Here is a 19,776-nt window from a genome sequence, read left to right as displayed (position 1 = left end):
CTTCTACCTGTTTAGCAGTGTTCTTCTGTATTTCTTTAAGTGAGTTATTAATGCCATTCTTAAAATCCTCTACCAGCATCATGAGATATGATTTTAAATCTAAATCTTGCTTTTTGGGTCTGTTGGGGTATCCAGGACTCACTGTGATGGGTGTATTGTGTTCTGATGATGCTGAATGGTCTTGGTTTCAGTTATTAAGATTCTTATGTTTGCCTTTTTCCATCTTGTAATCTCTAGTGTTAGATGATCTATCTGTCTCTGGCTGGAACTTGTTCCTCCTGTGATTCTGTTAGCCTCTGTCAGCACTCCTGGGAGTCCAACTCTCTCCTGAGTCCCAGTGGTCATAACACTCCCTGCAGGCAAGCTCTCCTCTTGCAGGGAAAGGTACACAAGGTCTGGAGCTCAAATCCACCTCTTGGCTGAAGATGAAGGCCCGAAGGGACCCTGTCCAAGAAGCTCTGTTGCTTCTGTCGCCCACGTGCTCTCCTGAGCAGACTGGTCTCTGAGAGACCTGGGATACAAGATGGTGCTCTCACCTGAGTCCCAGGGTCAGAGCCCTCCCTGGAGGCCGACTCTCTTCTGGCTGGGAAGGTGCCCAGAGGTCTGGGTCTCAGCTTTGCCTCCTGGCTGAGGGTGAAGGCCCGAAGGAACCCTGTCCAAGAAGCTCTGGTGCTTCTGTGGCCCATGTGCTCTCCTGTGTGGACTGATCTCTGAGAGACCTGGGATACAAGATGGTGCTCTCACCTGAGTCCCAGGGTCAGAGCCCTCCCTGGAGGGTGACTCTCATCAGTGTTCCTAAGATCCTGGGTGTGCTAAGGAACCTGTAGTGTGAAGAGTCCTGTGAGGACTTTGGGGCTGTCCACTGAGTTCAGGTCCAAGGTGGCACTCCATTGTTGCCTTTCAGAGGTTATATTCTGCTCTTGCAAATTCATTGCCTCTCAAGTTCTGGCTATTTATTTTCTAAACATCTCCTGAAAAAAATCTATCTCACAACTTAGGTAAAATCGCATGAGTCCAAGCTACTATAATATTTTACCTAAACTACTTGAAACTTTCTTCCAGAACCTCCACCATTTCTATGTCTAAAGTGAATATTTGCATTTGTAACTCGGTCATTTCACTCACCTGCTCAAGACCCTACTATGGCTCTTCACTCTTTTCAAACGTGATCAAAATCCCTATGTGGATGGCAGGGTTTTGAGCAGTCAGTATTCTCTTTTCCAGCTGCATCTGTGTACTGATGCCTACCCATCAGTGTTCCTGCTTCACTGGCTTTCCCTTGTTTTCCCACACAGCACCAACAGACAGGGAGCGTTTCCCATGTCTTTGCTGATGAGTGAGCAAATGACTCCATGGACAAATGAGGGGAGGAATGAATATGCCAGGTTGGGAGAATTTAGCTCAGGCAAGATGCTGTGCTCAGAGGACATGATTTCCTGTGTTGCCCAGCTGGTGCTCTCTCTGGCAGGTGTTCTGCATGAGGAAGCACTGTTTTACTTTCAGTGTGGTAATCCCAACAGGGAGAACTGTAGCAGAGAGCCTCCATGCCTCTGTGCACCTGTGAGAGTGGCTATGAGACCAGCAGTCTGAAAACAACAGACACAGGAAGGTAAGATGCATCCAGGCCACCTGGTGCTGCTTAGCAGGAGTGAGGGCAGATGATCCCATTTTTCTTTTTACAGGTTTAGCGCTTAGAGCAGGTAAGTACAGATAGATGATGATAATAGACGATGGTCAGTGATACCGATGAGAAGTGAGCCCTTACCTTCAAGATGCAGACCCTGAATTTTTGTGCCTGTTAGCTTTGGGCCTCTTTACAGTACCAGACAAAATGAGGACTCAGGGCTGGCATCTGTGACAATTGTCCTGATCCTAGCACACTGAAGAAAAAGAGCGTGAAAGGTCACCCACAGTGAGGTAGAAATGGGAGCAAGGTTGGAGTATTCTTAGGGAGCCTGTGCCTCTATCAGTGGGATGTTTTGCGTTCATTCTGGGATACAGGAAGAAATGTTTTTCCTATGTGAGATTTCTGAGAAGACTTGGGGCAAGACTCTGCTAAGACATGGAGGGGGAATTCAGAATAACTTTATAAATAAAGGTTCATAAACATCTGGTCACATTTATATCTTTATATCAAAGAGGGACTAAGGCTCTAAGCTTGTGTGGAGGAATGGGAAGGATGGTCACTTGAATAACCCAGAGATAAATCTAGACATTCCACCCAACACATCAGAAATCCACAGGTCCTCAGACGCCAACCAGAACCCCTTCTCTAAAGTTCTCAGTCCTGCAGGCACTCTAACAGGTTCCAGTCACTGGAACTTCTCTGGTCTTTTCACCTGCATAACTGCCTGTGGATTTTTGAAAATGCAGAGCCACCTCTTTGTATGAGTCACTTTTCATCACTACTTCCTCCACCCTCACCTCTTTCTGTTCTCAAGGAACTATCAGCTAACTACTGACAGCAAGCATTTTCTTTAAGCAATTCAATTGCTTGGAGGAACTATGTTAGTCAAGTTTCAGGCCATCTCACTACTGGGACAATATGAAGGAATTTATGATTTAAGGCTGATTTTTTAAATTCATGATGATGATGTATCATTGAGTGTCTCTCTATGTGTATTCAAGTGTGGAGGTCAGAAGACATCTTTTAGGATTCATTTGGTCCTCCTACCTTGTGGAGGCAGGGTCTCTAGTGTCATTTCTGCTATGCTATGTACTATAGGATAACTGTTCCACAAGGTTTTCAGAAATTCTGTCCCCCCCCCCCATGTCAACTAGGAATTCTGGTATTACACATGCACATCACTATATTTGTCTTTTTTTTTTTTAATGTGAGTAACAGAACACAGGCTGTCAGGCTGGCAAGCTCTTTTATCCATTGAGCCATCTCACTAGCCCTGATTTGGTACAGGGTCTCATGTATCCCATGCTGGCTTTGAACTCACCTTGTAGCCAGGGACTGCCTTAAATTCCTGATCATCCTTCCTTACCTGTCAAGTGCTGGGATTCCAGGCTTGTGTCACCCCGACTGGTTTTATATGATGCTGAAGACTGAACCTTGGGCCACCTTGTGTGTGCTAGGTAAGCACTTTACCAGTTGTCTACACCCCTAGGCTCTGAGACTGATTTATGATATCTTTTAATTTCTACTGAGTCATCACATTCTCAGTTCTAATAAATGTCTTTTGCAATGTACTTCCTATATATTAAAATGGTTGCCTCCCCTAACAGTTTGAGAACTGTGGGGTGGCTGTCTTTATTCATTTTACAGAGAAAGATATTGCATTTCAGGGAGTCAGGAGGACACACCCGGGGCATTCCACCTGTCTGAAGCACTAGTTATTTAGCCACAAGCCTTTTGACTTTAAGTATAATGCTTGTTTCTCTGAATACTTAGGGAGTCTCAAGCTAAGCAATCCCTGAATAGTTTAGGGATCTACCGTAGTTTTTAGCACAGTTAAAGTTGTTAAGTGTCTTTCAGAAGTCTAAGAAGCAATTGGTCCAATGCAGTTTACATAGACTTTACTGCAGTTGGCACAGGGTTCTGGGCTAAATATTGAGATTAGAAGTAGGAAAATCCAAGTTCTGCCTTCATAGAGCTCAGACATGAGGGAAATTTTCTTGTCAATGACGTCTTCCCAACCCTTTTCCAATGCCCTTCAGCCCTCTAGAAAGAAAAGAAACAATTTCTTTTGCCAAGCCGGAGGTCTTGCCTCCTTAGACTGTCTTGATCTGGGAAGAGGAAAAGAAAATGGTTCTGGAAATCTGGGAATGGGCTTCAGTCAGACTCTGACAGTAGCGAGCTGCTTCAGTGGCTATTCATCCAGACCAAGGGCCTATGGCAACCAAGAATGTGGTGAGAAACAGCATATCTCTCTCCCATAGCACCAAGATGTGTAGTGATAACTCTCCATGCCCATGAGCTCTGTGGTTATACACAGCCCAGCATGAGGAGACACCGTTGGGTTCTCTTGAGGGCTAGACTGGTCTGTGTAATTAAGAAAAACAAATGGCTGAGCAGAATCTTGGACCAAGGGCCTAGTCTTAGGTAAAATTTTGAGATTTAAAGAAAGACATACAATCTTTCCTACAAAGTTTAGTGCTGAGCTTACCAATCATTTCTTTCTTTTAAGGAAACAGGGCATTGGAGACTGTGAGGTACTTGGGGACCTCACACAATCTCTACCATTTGTCATTGTCCATCAGGTAAAACAACAGAGCCAAAGGGCTAATTTACAGTGACTCTTGGTTTGAAGCCCAGTTGACTTCAGGAGAGCCAGGGTAAAGCTAAGTCAGACTCCATTCCCCACAAGATACCAACTGGAATCTAATCTTGGACCATAAAAATACCCAGAGTAATTCCTCCCAAAAGGGGAGTAAAATAAACTAAATAAAACACAGCTACATTTTTCAAACATTTATAAATTATATAAAACAAATTTAATAGAAAACTGCAACAGTGTTCCAGCTGGGGGATGCAGTTTGGGTTTTGAACTGAAATGAACTGGCTGATGCTTACTAACTTGTTGCTTCCAGACTCTACAATGCCTTTATAAGTGTCTCTCTATAGAGGGTGATCTGGGGACATTTATTTGGCCAGGGCAAGTTTTGTTGTTACTACGTAGTGGGATGGGGATGGTCTTACTGGAATTTGGTGAGTAGATGCCCTGACTGCTGCTAAATGTTGCAATGTACAAGACAGTTCCCCAAGACAGAGAAATATCTGATCCGACTAGCAATAGCAATAGGGTATTGAATATCAATTCTCTTATAAGCATGGGAATTTAAAACTTAGTTGTTATCTGAATCTTGTTTTGTTTTTTTTTTCTTTAAGGGGTGTGGGTTGCAAGTACATCTGCCCAAATATTCCAGAATTTAAACGACATGTGGTAGGGTCTGGTGTGATGGTTTGAATATGCTTGGCCCAAGGAGTGTGGCACTATTAGGAGGTGTGTGAGCTTGTGGGAGTAGGTGTGGCCTTGTTGGAGGAAGTGTGTCATTGTGGGTGTGGGCTTTAAGACCCTCTTCCTAGCTCCAGTCTTCTCCTGTTTGCCTTCGGAGCAAGATATAGAAGAACTCTCAGTTTCTCCCACACCATGCCATGCCTGTCTGGGTACTGCCATGTTTCCTGCCTTGATGATATTGGACTGAACCGCTGAACCTGTAAGCCAGCCTCAATTGAATGTCCTTTATAAAAGTTGCTTTGGTCATGGTGTCTCCTCACAGCAATGAAAACCCTAACTGACACATCTGGGAATGGCATAGAAGGGCAGAAGTAGATCTCTGTGGACTTCTTTAACAACTCCTCCTGGCAATAGGCCCACCCAGTTACCCTTAAGATCCTGGATTGACCTTGTTGCCAAGACTTTCAGGGGTAGCTGCTCCATGAGCTTAGCTTAAGTCATAAAAAGTGAGCAGGTGGCTCCTAAATCAAGCAAGGTACTGACTGAATCCTTAGGTAACCTATAGGTAATCTATACATAATACCCACACTGCCTCAGTGCTCAGTGTATTTTTTTTTTTAATCTTAGCATTTCCTCTAGAGCTAGCAAATTGAATTTTCAGAATTGCTACTACATTTCTGGTAATTTCCATTTGTTTCCCAGAAGTCTCTCCAAAGCTGATTGTCACGAAGAGCAGACCCAATGATTTTACACAGCTATGAAGGGACACCCAGCAGTCATCTCTGATGACAGCATTTTTTATATTATTTATTTAAAGCTTTAAAAGCCATCAATATTAGCGAAGTGCCATCACCTTTCAGGACGCTCCCTCTCTCCCTTCAGGAAGATGTAGGAGCAATCAGTTCTTCAAGAAGGTTCTGTTGGCTCTCAGAGACAAGGAGTTCCTTAATTGCCACTTTTCTCAGTGTTTGAAATGTTTGAAATGTGCCTGAGTTTTCAAAAGAAATTTCAATATTGAAATGACAACGCTTATCCTAATTAGTTGAGTTCTTTCACCGCATGTCTTTTTCCAGTTCCCCATGAACACATAAACATAAGTTTGGAAATTTTTTGCTCTATTTCATTTGACAAGCCTTGAGGGGACTCGCTTATGTATGGACTACCTGGATCAGAAAGAAGGGATTTCAGTACAAATGAGCAGAGAGGGAAAGAGGCGAAAAGAGAGTAAATGTTTGACCTGCTAAACTTTCATCTGCACTATGATGTTCCCATCAGAGGAACATCTATGGGAAAAGAGCCGTTCCTATGTGTTTTACAAACTGTTAGCATGGTGGTTAATTTTGTGTCAGCTTGACCATAGCATACAGTGCCAAGATTAAATGTTATTTCCATATGTGTATTCATGAGAGAGCTACTGCAGAAGACAGGCATGGACCAATAACTTAGGGAAATAGATTGTGTTCCTGGTGTGGGTGGGTACCGTCTCAACAGTTGACTGTGGAAATGGGAAAGAAAAGCTGCAGGAGGAGTTTGCCTCCTATCTGTCCCTGCTTGTCTGCTGAGCTGAGACCTTAGTATTTTCCTGTCTTTATACTGGGATTGGCATTGACATTACTGGTCCTTTAGACTTGAATGAAGCTACACCACTGGATTTCCTGGATTTCCAGCTTGTAGATGACAGATCATGAGACTTTTTAGCTTCTATGGTCACATAGGTCAATTGCTGTCTGTCTGTCTGTCTGTCTGTCTGTCTGTCTGTTTTCTATCATCCCCACTGGGATCTATCACTTGTTCTGTTTCTTAGGAGAACTCTAGCACATCATTACCAAAGTCCCAGCATTTAATATGGACTTATTTGGCATATGGTGGGGGGATAAATAATATCTCTTCACTGGAAAAAGGAAAGGGGGCTCAAATCTGTTTAAGAAGGTAGGGATAGGAGGCATCTTAAAGTCACCAGGAAGTCTTTATTGTTTAAAAACATGAGTTATATTTAATTCTCTCTCTCTCTCTCTCTCTCTCTCTCTCTCTCTCTCTGTCTCTGTGTGTGTGTGTGTGTGTGTGTGTGTGTGTGTGTGTGTGTATGGATACTCAACAGTACAAAGGTCAGAAAAGGGCATTGCGTTTCCTGTGGCTGGAGTTACATAGGCAGCTGTGAGCTACCCAATGTGGGTGCTGGCAACTGAACTTAGGTAATAAACACCAGCAGTATATATGCTTATGAGGTGCCTCTTCAGCCAATAGTATCCATCTGTTTAGTTAAAGTCAGCATCTGGGTATCCATTGAATGTTGATGGTAGGATGGTTGAAAAGAGACAGGAGTGTATGTATATGTTTAAGAGTGCAATGTATATTTGTTTTAGAATGCCTTGAAAACCTAGGCAATGGGGCACATTCTACTTATTATAGCAAAGGAGGGACCCAGAACTGCAGGCCTTTCATTTTGTGATGATGTCCTATTGCTGACTGGCAGAACAACCACTGCTGAAGCACAGGTCCCCAGGGCTACTCAGGGCATTATGGGAGAGAAGATACTACAGGGTAATTGCACTGACTACTAATGCTGTGAACATTTCTCTTGCTTAATAATCCACTTTTAATTTTACCCGTGGCAGTTTGTAGTTCCCACAACACAGCAATAATTAAGTCTGCGATCAGATGGTTGTAAATGTACCCAGAGGTCTTAAGCAATGGGTGAGTTATACCCATTTAAGTTAGAACATAATGCTGCCATGCAGCCCTCTCAGAATAAATACTAATTACTGAAGTTCCTTTAAATTCCACTAGATCCCTTTAGTTTCTACTTCTGTATCCAGACGGCAAGAGAGCTGAGGTTCAGATGTCAGACTTTCATCTCAATATTATTGCAATACTCCTCTGGTACAAAATACTGAGGCCTGGGTTCCAGGGGGTTTTTTCAAAGCAGGGCCAGAAAATGTGGCTGTTTATGAAGACCTTCCTTGAGTGACATCCTAGGGCGATGGGGAGGATGGGTAGTGTTAAGGAAATGGGGAAATGGCACACAGTGACATAGAAGGCTCCTTCCGTGTGCTCAGAGGATGGCTCAGAGGTGTGGAGAAGCTTGTTGGCACCAGAAAAAAAAATGGCAAGAATGAATCCTTTTTCATGCTTATGCTCTGAAAGGTAATTTATTCCCTTCTTTCAAGTACTCACTATTTCTCCATTTTATCAAGGAATATGAAGTTTTCTCTTCCTTGGTTTGGAGATTTCACAATGCTCGGCCCGTGCTGTGGCCTCCTGCTATCTCGTGTGGTCCCAGGGAGTCAGCCAACATTTATAGCAAACTCTTCCTGGCTTTGATATACACTGCCTCATGCTACTTGGCGGGTTTTCCTCCTTTGATGATTTGCATTATCGAGGGACCTGGCCTCTTTGCCCTCCCGCTGCCAGGCTTTTAAAAAACCTCCTTTCTTTTTCCCAGGGACAGAGCTCTTTCAGTTTAATGCACTTAATGCAGTCTATGGGTCAGTTACCTTGAGACTTTCTGACTTTGTGACCTTATGAAACTGGGCAGGATTAGCTTTTCTCTTGCCATCCTCTTACTGGAGCTATTTCCCAGGCGAGATTATATCTCCTATAATCCAGAGGTTGGTTTTATACTGTACATTAACAGAAAGATAAAGGGAGACAGTGGGTGATCAAGTTGAGAAAGAATTGGCCACCAGAGTCATCATTAGAATAGCTGGTGATAGGTTGGCTGGACTAGTTCCAAGGTGGAGTGATATGGCCTGGTCAGGGCAGGGCATGGACTAAGGGAAGGCAGGAAGGGTTAGATAATTAGGTCTGTCAAATAGTCTCAGACAACACCTATAGGTGGCACTAAAGATTTGGAAATGTGGCTTCCACTGGGCAAAGGAGGGTCTAGAGAGCAGGGAGAGAAGGAAGAGGGAGGCGGGAGGCAGGAGGCAGGAGGCAGGAGGCAGGAGGCAGGAGGCAGGAGGCAGGAGGCAGGAGGCAGGAGGCAGGAGGCAGGAGGCAGGAGGCAGGAGGCAGGAGGCAGGAGGCAGGAGGCAGGAGGCAGGAGGCAGGAGGCAGGAGGCAGGAGGCCGACTGGACCACTGTTGTGATGGCTGATCCAGGATACCAAACCACAGATAATACCAGAGCCTTCTTTTCACTAGTGACCTGTGTGATAGTGAGGAAAGAGTGAGATTAAGAGTTCTGAAGAGATGGAGAGGAGGTGAGAAAGGAAGAGGGATGCAGAGAGGAGGAAGGAGGCACAGCCAGCTGTGGAGTAGAATGACGGAGAGGGATGACATGGCAAATCTGTAATGGCAGACTAGAAACAGAGTGGATCTGGGTCACGGAACAGGGAGCAGGGACATTGGGAAGGAGGACAGCTCACTTTAAAGGGTGATGCCGAGGAGACATGTGGGTCCACAGGAGCTGGTAACTGTTTAAGAGAGAGAACCTAGAGAAGGCACAATTAAAGGGGCACGCCTCCATGATTCCCCCAAAGGATGGAGAAGACACGTGACCTTTCCTTCAGGATCTTTTATTAACGTATAGAAAATGTGTTTAAAAAAGGAACTATACAGAGGCTAAAAGCAACTGGGACTAAAAATACTAGTTAACAATGGTTAACAAGCAGATTCCAGTCTTTGAGCTACAGCGCCATGAAAGGATGGAACAAGTTGGCTCTCCCTCTTCAATCCTCTATAGCCTTTTGTTTGATTTCATCAGTGTGTGCACCACCTGATGAGACTATACCATATACCCCTTCTATTCTTCTTCCTTCTGGCCTTTTTTTTTTCTAAAAAAAGCCTTTTCAAGAACAGTGTAGCTACAAAGTCAGTAAATTCGTTCGTCTTTGTTATTTTACCCAAAAAGGCTATTAAAGGTTAAAACCACAAATTCAAATTCGGAGGGAATGGAGGATTTGGTGCTTATGATTTCTCGGGACAGCAATTGAGAGACCACCAGGATGAGTGTCATCTTCTTGGAGCCCCAGGCAATAAAACCCCTCAGAGTCACAGTGACTTGTTTTGGGCACCTGGAAATTTCTATAGGCTTGAGGGTACTTGGGGTGTGTGTGTGTGTGTGTGTGTGTGTGTGTGTGTGTGTGTGTGTGTGTGTAAATATAGGAGGGAAGAGCATGTATATTAAAGAGAGGAGAGACAGGAAGGACTAGACTCTTACAGATTCTGACCCTTGTTTGTGAGTCCCTGTAGCATCGCTATGCCTTAAGGAAGGATAGTGAAGAAAGTAGGTAGCATAGGATTCCTCTGCTGAAAGACAGTTTTGCAGGAACTGTAGTGCTTGCTGTATCTAATAAGTGTCTGGGGTGTTCCAGAGGAGTTACCATTTGAGGGGACCTCAATTCACTCTTGGGAAGACCTAGTCCGTTTAGCATAAATATCTTAAGAGGGAAACAGAACTCAGTGTTGGGAGTGGTTGTCTGATAGATGAAGCCACCAAGTTTCTGATATCTTTTTAGATCTTCCAAAGTAGCAAACCTAGTCAGCATTGTAGCAAACTGTTCTCCTAGACTTCTCTTTCACTGGGATGAGAGATGGGTAAGGAGAGAGAGAAAGGAAATGAGAAAATAAACACAGAGAACTCCTCTCTTGACTTCTTGTAGCTCCAGTCTTTACAAATGTCCTGCCATGTTCCTTCAGGGAATTCTGGGATCTGGGAGGTGGTCGTGTTCATTTTCCCTGCAATCTGTTGGTTTTAGCCTAGACATTCACAGGATATTTGCATTTTCTGCTGTTTGCAGTTGTTCGAACACACTCATTTGCAAACTCTAGGGTCAAACTGATACCCTAGGTACTTACACAGTGTTATCCTGTGGCTTCTCCTTCCTTGATACTGGTTCTATCTTTTGTCCTAGTTTGGAAAGGGGTTTGTGTTAGAAAAGAGAAGCAGCTGTACTGCCTAGGCCCTGGGGTGGGAATTTATGTTTGTGTCTGACACCATCTTCAAAACTTTAAAGAGAAAGAAAAAAGAATTGTTTCTGGGCTATTTCTTACTACTTCTGACAGTTGGGGCTGAGGGTTTCTCTGCAGCATAGCATGAAAAAACAAGCAAAAATTTCCATTTGTTAAAAGGGAAAGGAGAGGTGGATGGAGTTAGAAACATCATGAGAATGGTAGTGAGTTCAAGATGGCAGCCATGTGGTCAATGTGACAGCAGCTTTACAAACTGGGAGAACTAAGGCTGCTTGTATTAGACAGAGACAGTGGTACTCCTCAGAAACTGTGTGACTTCACACATGCTATTTAACAATCCCATGCTTTCACTTTCTTCTTCTAGAAAATGATTAAAACTTACTCTGGATTGGGGTAAGGATTCAATAAAGTAATTGATGGGAAGCCCTTTGCACAGAATCTGATCAATAGGTATACAATAAATACTGTTTTTCTCAGTTTCTATTAGGAGAGACAGATATTTTTTAAAAATGTACCAGGCTACCCCCATTTCTATGTCTAACTGGCTGTGAACTCAAGCAAGCTGCCTGCCTACGTCAGCCTTGCTTTCCTTGAGCATGGCATAGAGAGTCATGTTAGGTGATGTCCAGAATGTCCTTTGCCTCTGAAGGAGTGTTCTTTAATGTTGGTCTAGGAGACAGGGTTGAGTATATTAGTGTTCAATGACAGATTGTTTAAAGGCTACAGGTTTCTCTGTGGGTTGTAAAAGCACTGACAAGAAAAAAACAGTTCTTACTATAAGTCTGCCCTACAACACTAACCCCGTCCTGAGGTGGCCCAGGCTTCCTGAGTACAATGTACCTACATCTCAAAGAATCTTGTACTTTCTCTTCAGAGGCCATGGTAGCAACTTAGCCAATGACCATACCCATGAGAGTGTCGGGGTCAGGGGCTGAAAGGATCCAATATTTCCAAGTTAGACGTTAAGCTTTAACCTAGTCTTACCACTCAAATAGTAGGAGATGTTCTATTAAGTTAATAGAGGAGATCTTAGGAGCCAGGACCTTGTTGTATGGATATCCTGCAATAGTCTTCTTAAGCTGGGGAAGGAATAAAGATTTCCTGTTTGGGAAGAAAACATAACACTGTCCAAAGACTGTGAGGTTTGCCAAGGACATCATTTGGACAATGGGATGCTGCAAGTGCACTGAAGTCATGCTTTGGGTGAGGAGTGACCTTAAAAAAAAAATAAATCAGAAATGTTTGAGATGACAAACCAGGCTGTACTAGCCGGGAAGGGAAATGTGAGGTCGAGGCAAGATTGGTCGGTCGAGCAGCAAAGCAAGCCATCCTTCTTACTTCTGTGCATAAGGCTGCTAATGGCCTCCTATCTCAGGCGCAGGGGCGAATGCATAGGCTCTTTAGATGAGGCGAGAGTTTGAGAAGCCAATGCTGATGATGTGGCCACTCATGTGGTTTTTGTGTTTCCACTGTGGGGCCTCTAAGGTTTGTTTTTATTTTATAAGACTCCATCAGCTTCTTTTATTTAACTTACTTTTTTTTCCCCTAGCTATTTTCTCAGATCCTGAAGAAGACAAAACTGGTTTAACTAAATCCACGCTGGATTTAGTTAGGATGAACCAAAGCCACTCTTTCCAAAGGGACCCTCATCTGTACCAACACACACATCCTCTGAAAACCGAAGCCTCCTCTCATCCCTGTGACATTTCTTATCAGAGTTGTTTCCCTCTGTAATCTGAGGAGTTTTCATTCATTCTGCGAGTTCTCATTTTGCCTGGCAGTGCCAAAATGCTGTAGTATTATTAGGAGAGATGCATATGGGAGAGTTGGGGTGTGGAAGAAGCAAAGGCTTAGAGGGAAGAGGCAAGTCAAAGAACTTCAGAAATTTGTTCTGGGGGCCCAGTGGGATAATAAGAGAAGCTACAAGCCTCAGCCCAGAAGCCAGCTCTGTCCCCTTTCCCCCAGAGGAGTGGACCTTCAATGCTTAGTTATATGAATGAAAGAAACCACCCAGGGAGGATGGATGAAAACCAAGCATCTTTGTGTAGCCTTGGCAAGTTTGAGGTAAGCTAAGCATTATCTCACCTCTGCTAGGATTTATTTGGATATTAGTCCTTCTTACGAATATTTCAGTGTAGACAGTAGGATGTAAATAGAGGTGAAAAGTGATCTTCCCTCTCTGTCTTCAGAGGGACAGAAATGCAATCAAGGAGTTAGATGCAATGATTATCAAGCAATGGATAGAAAAGCATGTATCCCGGGGAAGTGCTTTGCCCCCTTTCTGAAATCCTAGGGGGAAGGAAAAGAAAAGGCCATGCCTCCGGGGCTGTTTTCAAATGTTCACAGCTCTCACAAATCCCACATTTCTTTCTCCATAGAAAAGGACCAAGGGGAAACTATCAAACCTTTCTCAATGGATGCTTCGAAAAAGCTTGTTGAAAAGATTCTACAATGTCCTCTTGTCCCATAATCTCTATCTCTGTCCTGATACTGAATTTTAAAGGTAAAGATGTGTTTAGGACAGTTTGTATAGGCATCGAGTTTACTGGCAAGGCAATCTTGGTCCTTTAAATTTGCTTTTGAAATGAGAATTTTCTATCTCGGAGGAGTTGATTGGCTCCCCAGTGGAAGGCAACAAGGATATTAGGGGTGACTCTCACCTCTTTAGAGATAGGGTGTTAAGTAGCTGGGGGAAGGGGACATTTAGATATCTGGGAGCTTGCTCCAATTTTCTCTGCTGCCATGTTGCTGTTCTTTTATAAATCAGTCTTCTATACAAATGGGTTCTGGGTCCTGGTTTGGTCTGAGGTTAACAGAATCATAAGAATTATGCTGCCTCCTGCCCTACTTCTCATAAGTGATTCAGTGGGCATCTGGGAGCTGGGAGCACCACTTTGCCTCTCTCACCAAGTCTCCCTTTATTCAGTAAGTCGGGTCTGAAGGCCAACGCTTTCTACATGGTTGTCATCCCTAACAAAGAGTCTTCACAGGTAATGTCTTCACCTTCCAGAAGTAGCCCTGGGAAGATGAGAACTCAGTATAGAAACAATCTTCCTATGATGGGGCATGCAAAGAGGGAGAGTGGCTCTTGATTCTAGGCAGTGAATCCATGGCAGTCTCTGGTGACTGGTTGTTACTGTTATTGTTGTTGTTGGGGTTTTTGTGTAAGCGTACCTTCTAACATGTCTACAGTTGCACCATCTTCTTGATAGGGCCCCCGTTCAGTCATTCTGAGTCCCTTATGGGAATCTTGGGTGATTAGGATGGGTGCCAAGTAGTGCTGCCTGCTCCTCAGGGACAAAAGCAGGCGTGAGAAGGAGCAGATTAAAAACTGGAATCAGTTAGGAAGCCCAGTGAAGGAAGAAGTGAAGCCAGTCAAGTCCAGAGGCTTTGAGAGAAGCTCCCCGTTGATCCTGAGAAGACAGACTCTTCAAAGCATAGAGTGTGGGGGGACTCACTCTACTTAACAAAAGGGTTCTCTAAACCCTCTTACAGAAGGTTGGGTGAGCTGATCTTTGAAGTTTCTTTCTTACTTTAAAATTCCTTTAAATGAATCTAGGCGATGCAGCCGATGCTATTTATAAAAAAAAATGTTCTGCAGGATAAAATAGTTCCAATGAAAAGCAGGTTTGGATTTCCATTGATGTTTCTTGATTTTTCCTGGTAGTGATGACACAAAATCTTGTTCCATTTCAGCTCCCTTGATGAGGTGGGCTGTTCAGGCACATCCAGGTCCTTGGCTCTGCTTTCATAGACGTAATGGCTTCAGCTTCTTTTAGCATTTTGTGTGTGTGTGTGTGTGTATGTGGTATATGTGTGGTGTGTATGTGTGGTGTGTGTGTGTGTGTATGTGTATATGTGTGTATGTGGTGTGTGTGTGTGTGTGTGTGTGTGTGGTGTCTATGAGAAACACAGAGTTCTGAGTCAGTCTCTTTCCCCCTTTTCTCTTTCCCTCCCTTTCCCCATGTCCTTCACAGGGATTCTGGCTTTCCCTTAATTGCGATGACTCACCAAGACCAACTTTGATTCTGCTTTCCTATTACAGATGGTTAAACCTAAAGGGGCATTAGAAATCCTTTTGGTCTAAACTCTGATTCAATTGGGTGAAGAAACCAAGGCCCAGAGATTTGAACAAACCCATCAAGGGCTTGTAGATGTCATGGTGGCAGAGGCAACCTCATATCACACCCTTCAATTCCCTCTTTAAGTGTGCTTACCTCCAGTCCTGCACAGTTGGCCCACATCTAGTTAAATATCAGATAACCTATAGGCTTCCCCCCTCTTCCTCCTTCTCTTAGCTGCTTGAAGCCCATGATGGATTAAAAAGTGAAAACTCCACCTGTGTTTTTGGCCTTGTGTAGGTCAGTGATTCTATATCACAGAGACAGGGGAGGTGACAGAAAAATGGCAAGCTAACCCCAATGTCACAATGCTAAGCAGGTGATCATCAGCCCAGGAGGACTCTTGCTTGTGGCTCAAAGCTTGGTTAGATGGTGGCTGTTTCTATTTCAAGATGCCAACTGGTTGGCACAGGTATAAGATGCCCCAGACAGTAGCCATGGGCCCTATTAGCACACACTGGGTCCTCAGAGATGGGAGAGGACAGGGAGACAGGGAAAAGACAGCTGAGAAACTTGGCACAGTTTGGGCAGATGCTGCAGGAAAGACTGGCTGGATTTTTATTTAAGGAGAAGCTGAAAGGTCATGGCTTCTATAGCCTCCAGTTCTCCGGGGCTTTAAAAAATCAAATCACGTGGGGGTGGGGAGATCACTCCGCTCACCTTTGCAGTTCTAAATGCAATTTCCTCTGGCACTTTTCATTTTTCTTCTCAAAGCAGGATAACAGAGGGAGATGGAAAATGTTTCTCATGGTCTCACCTCATTGAGGGGGTCAGTTCTGTTTACTATAGGATCAAAGCAAACAACAAGAGACCAGGACAAGCATGCTGTCTCCTCCCAGTGTAATCAGTCAGGGGAATGGCTCATACAACTTCCCCCATGATTCTTCTGAAGCCACTTGCACTGAGGATAGCCTGACTGAGTATAGAGCTAGAGACCTTGAGTTAGGAGTCAGGGAAAGAATCCATGGTAAATGAGATCACAAATGCACAAGGCAACACTAAGTCAGGTCCGTTTCTGATCAGACCTACACGCTCACTGGTAGGTGCCCTTATTTCCACTCCTGTCCTTTGTCAATGTCTGATACAAATGTGCTAGAAACAATACCCTTCCCCCAAGTCTCACCACCAAAGAAAGTTATTCCATGACAATGACTTACGACACACAGGGCACAGCTATTGCATGACCCAGGGCAAGGTTCAGATAGCTTTGGTAACTGGAGTTCTAAACAATGGTTGGGTTGGTAGGTCTAATAGGATCTAGGGGACAGAAGTAAGGAGAGGATGGGGCTGGAAGAGAGGCCATGCCTCCTAAAAGTTAACTGTCAGAATGTGAGAATCTTTAGCCCATTGCAATGAACTTGGACAGTTGCGCCAGGGTGTGGTGGGCATCTTCCCTCTTAAGAGAAGATTGGCCAAGGTTTTTTCTTGAAGCTTTTCTGGGATGGTGGGGTCACCTGGCCATAGTCAGTGGTGACCAGGTTACTTTTACATAGAAGTTGGAAGGTATCTCAGAAGAAGGGATAGAGAAAGTTGTGTGTGTGTGTGTGCCCATCACCGTATCAATCTGTACTTCTTTCTTTTTTTAACTTCCCAGTTTTCCTCCTCTGTGAGAAAAGGGGGGGGGGTGATCAGTCAGGACTGGTTAGCAGGGAGCACATAGCCTGTGAGTCAGGCTCCAAGGCAGCAGAAACTAGGAGCAGATGGTGCCTAACTGATCCCTGCTTCCTTCAGATAGTCTGAATATGTTGTGAAGCACATTACTGTTGCCCCTCCCTCCTTGTCTCATATTATAAAATACAAACAAATGACAGAAAAGATTGTTTGGCTGGTGGCTGGCTGCCCAGTGCTCAGAATTTCAAGGCTCGCCGTTTCCTCCCGGCTGTGAGACGATGGATGTAGGGCCTCATCTTCATTTCTACAAAGGGGATGGAGAATTCATGGCCTTTCCAATGGTACCAGTTGATCCCCTGAGTGTGAGAAAGATGAACATGTCAGATCACCTTCCCTGCTCAGCAGAGCACCCTGCTTGAAAAGAATGACTGGATTGAGGGCTTCACTTATGAGTTTAGCTGTTTTCAGTTAAGAAGGGGTTCAAGACAGAGTTCCCAGGATGATGGAGAGAGTTGAGTCTCATCCCAGCATCCCCTTTACAGAGGCCTATGTCTTTATAAAAGGTAAGTTGTGGGTTATTTCTTATTGCCAGTTTCGTGATTTGCCTTCAGGAGTTTCTGGTACTAGGGAACTGTGGTGAATGTTAAAATCACAACTAGGTGAATAGTGAAATCGTGGGCAGCTCATTCATGATGAGGAGACTTGGGTGGTTTCCACCTGGGGTCAGCAACCTCTGGGGGTTTGTGTTTCAGCTGCTTCCTTGTCCTTGAGCCCAGACTGGGGGCTTGCAGTCTCTTGGGGAAATAGCTTAGATTACTAAGGTTTCTGGTCTCTCCCCTTCTGGGCCCCGTGCTAGAGTGCCCTTGAGCCTATGATGAATTGATGAACTTCTCCCACAGCATCTTGAATGGTCTTTTCTCAGTCCCAGAGTACTTCTTTTTAAAGAGGAACCAGTGCTGAGACACAGAACTAAAGACCTGGGTTCTGCCCTTTCCACCACTCTGCCCGCAATGAGAGTGTGGCCTACCTGACTGTGCCTGGACTCTCCATACTTCCCATTGAGGTTGGTCCGGTGGCAGTTCTTATACCACCAAGCACCCTTGTAGGACATGGCACAGTTGGTGACTGCAACATCATTGTCTCTGTCCTCAGTGGAGAAAGGACGTCCCTGGTGATAGCTGAGGGAGTCTCCTGCCAAAAACAAAAAATGTAAACAAAACCATTCCGGAGGCTGTTCCATTTGCTGTGGACATCTGGTTCTCACATGGAACCCTGGCTCACCTCCCCCTTTCCTTCTGAGCTGCATCATGGCTATGCGGACCTTTGCCTCTCTATTACCTCATAGGGTAGGGGTAGGGAGGAACCGCTTCTCTGTTTCCCACTCTATTCATCACTGAACATTTGCTGAGAACTTTACCAGACAGCTCCATCTTAGCATCTCCGTCTATTTCCCTTTGGCCTTTTTGAGACACAGAGCACTCATGTTCCCACTGTGTCTATTGGAGACAGTAAGGAGCCACGACGCCTCCGACCCTTATGGATCTCACAGTGTAAGTTCATCCTGGCTTTCCCCTGTGCTTGCTGTCCCTGATCAGCCTGTACCCAATACCCCACACTGAGAACTTGGTTCTGCCCATGAAGAGGAACAACAGCAGCCAGAGTGCCAATAAACAAGAAACAGGGTGACAGAAACATAACCATGTCAAATGAGATGTGGGTAGGTGAGAAAGCTTCCATGTGAGGAAGCTTTGATAAATAAGGACACATAACTAAACCTGGTGGGGAAGTGTCAGGATGAATACAGAGAGACTGTAAAGAGGAAAATATTTAGCTAAATAGGTAAAGAGAAATTGCCTAATACTACCAGCTAGGTTGCCTGACCCTGTGGTGAGATTTTCTTTCTCAAAGACAAGTGGAGACTGGGTGTTCTCTTGGCAGGAGTGCTATTCAGGGGCTCAGGTGAACTCAGGGTTTACAGTGAGAGACCAGACCATCATGCACTTACAGTGATTTGGGTGAAGCCTTTGGCAGGATTTGTGGTTAGAGATGCTGGGAAGGGGACTCAAGTTATTTATCAAATGAAAGTGATATTCACTATAGCTAAGGTTGCTTTCCCCTAAGAGGGACACTGTTTTGATTCTATGGCTTCCAAGCTATAGAAGCTATAAGGCTTTAGCACCTTCTTTTCTGCAGCCACAGAACTCTGGGCTATTGGGTCTTCCAAGGAAGCCTTCACCACTCAAGAGGGTCCTGAGGCAGTGTGTCACACCATTCTCATCTCCATATAATCTTGAAGGATTCTGATGTTATGCCCATCCAGAGCCAATCCCACCAACTGAAACAACTTTTTGTTATCTACTTCTGCTTGAAAAGGGTCTTACTTTCCCTCTCCAGAAGAATATCATTTTCATCTCCTTTATCTCAAGTCATACTCATACCTATTACCTTAAATTTTTTGGATCAATTTTACTCTCCAGCAATCCATGCTTTAATCATTATTCATCGACTGTGTTGTGCCTACCTGCATTGTTATCCTCTCACCTTCTGCAAACTAGAATGTATCCTCATTATTCTCCCAACAATTATTTCTGGCTTCTGTTTTGATGTTGCCAACTGATTGTCACAGAGATGGTCCCCTTGGTCTTTGTATCCTCCCTCATCTTTTCTGCCTCATACATCTACCTCATATATTCCATACATGAACTAAGTCTGGGTTTTCGCTCTTGAACCACCTGTTCATATTCATGCCTTTCTCGTAGCACTGACATTAGCACGGACTCCTGTTATCTCCCATCAGGATTAATAATGCAGCCACCAGTTGCTCTCACTGCTCTTCACTCAGAATTACTTTATCTTGATTGGACCTGTCCTAGTGATCTTTCTAAAATCCAAATCCCATTATGTCATTCAGGACTTACAAGGCCTTCAGCCATGTAAAAAAGAATTTTTTCTTTCAGTGTCAAGACTTTCCATAATTAATATTCTCTTTCTTTCTCTTCCTTTCCCCATTTCTGTTCTTCCCTCCCTCCTTCTTCCCCCTCTCTCCTCCACCTTTTACCTCCACTTTCTTCTTTCTTACCCACATCTCTCCCTTTCTACTTCATCTTGCTATATAGCACAGGTTAGCTTTAATGCTCAATTTTTCCATCTCAGCCTTTCCCATGCTGTAATTATAGGTGTGTGTCACTGCCCACAGCTCCTGATCCTTCCAATCACAGAGTTTGA

General features: G+C 44.3%; 1 protein-coding gene across 4 annotated transcripts in view; it reads right to left on the bottom strand.

Moving 5' to 3' along the window:
• Positions 1-9,426: 9,426 nt before the first annotated feature.
• Positions 9,427-19,776, bottom strand: part of Tnr (tenascin R) — a 409,504-nt gene continuing 399,154 nt past the window's right edge. For all 4 annotated transcript variants that reach the window (XM_029479707.2, XM_021160989.3, XM_029479724.2 and 1 more), the window contains 2 exons: positions 17,579-17,742; positions 9,427-16,907 (listed from right to left, as the gene is read on the bottom strand). In XM_029479707.2, the coding sequence (XP_029335567.1) occupies positions 16,788-16,907; positions 17,579-17,742 (284 nt within the window). In that variant the 3' untranslated portion in view covers positions 9,427-16,787. The remainder of the gene's footprint in view (positions 16,908-17,578; positions 17,743-19,776) is intronic.

This window comes from Mus caroli, unplaced genomic scaffold (assembly GCF_978045245.1).
Source record: "Mus caroli unplaced genomic scaffold, Mus_caroli_1 scaffold_1, whole genome shotgun sequence".
Taxonomy (NCBI): domain Eukaryota; kingdom Metazoa; phylum Chordata; class Mammalia; order Rodentia; family Muridae; genus Mus; species Mus caroli.
The sequence above is the reverse complement of the archived record's forward strand: the minus strand, read 5'-3'. Positions and strand labels throughout refer to the sequence as shown.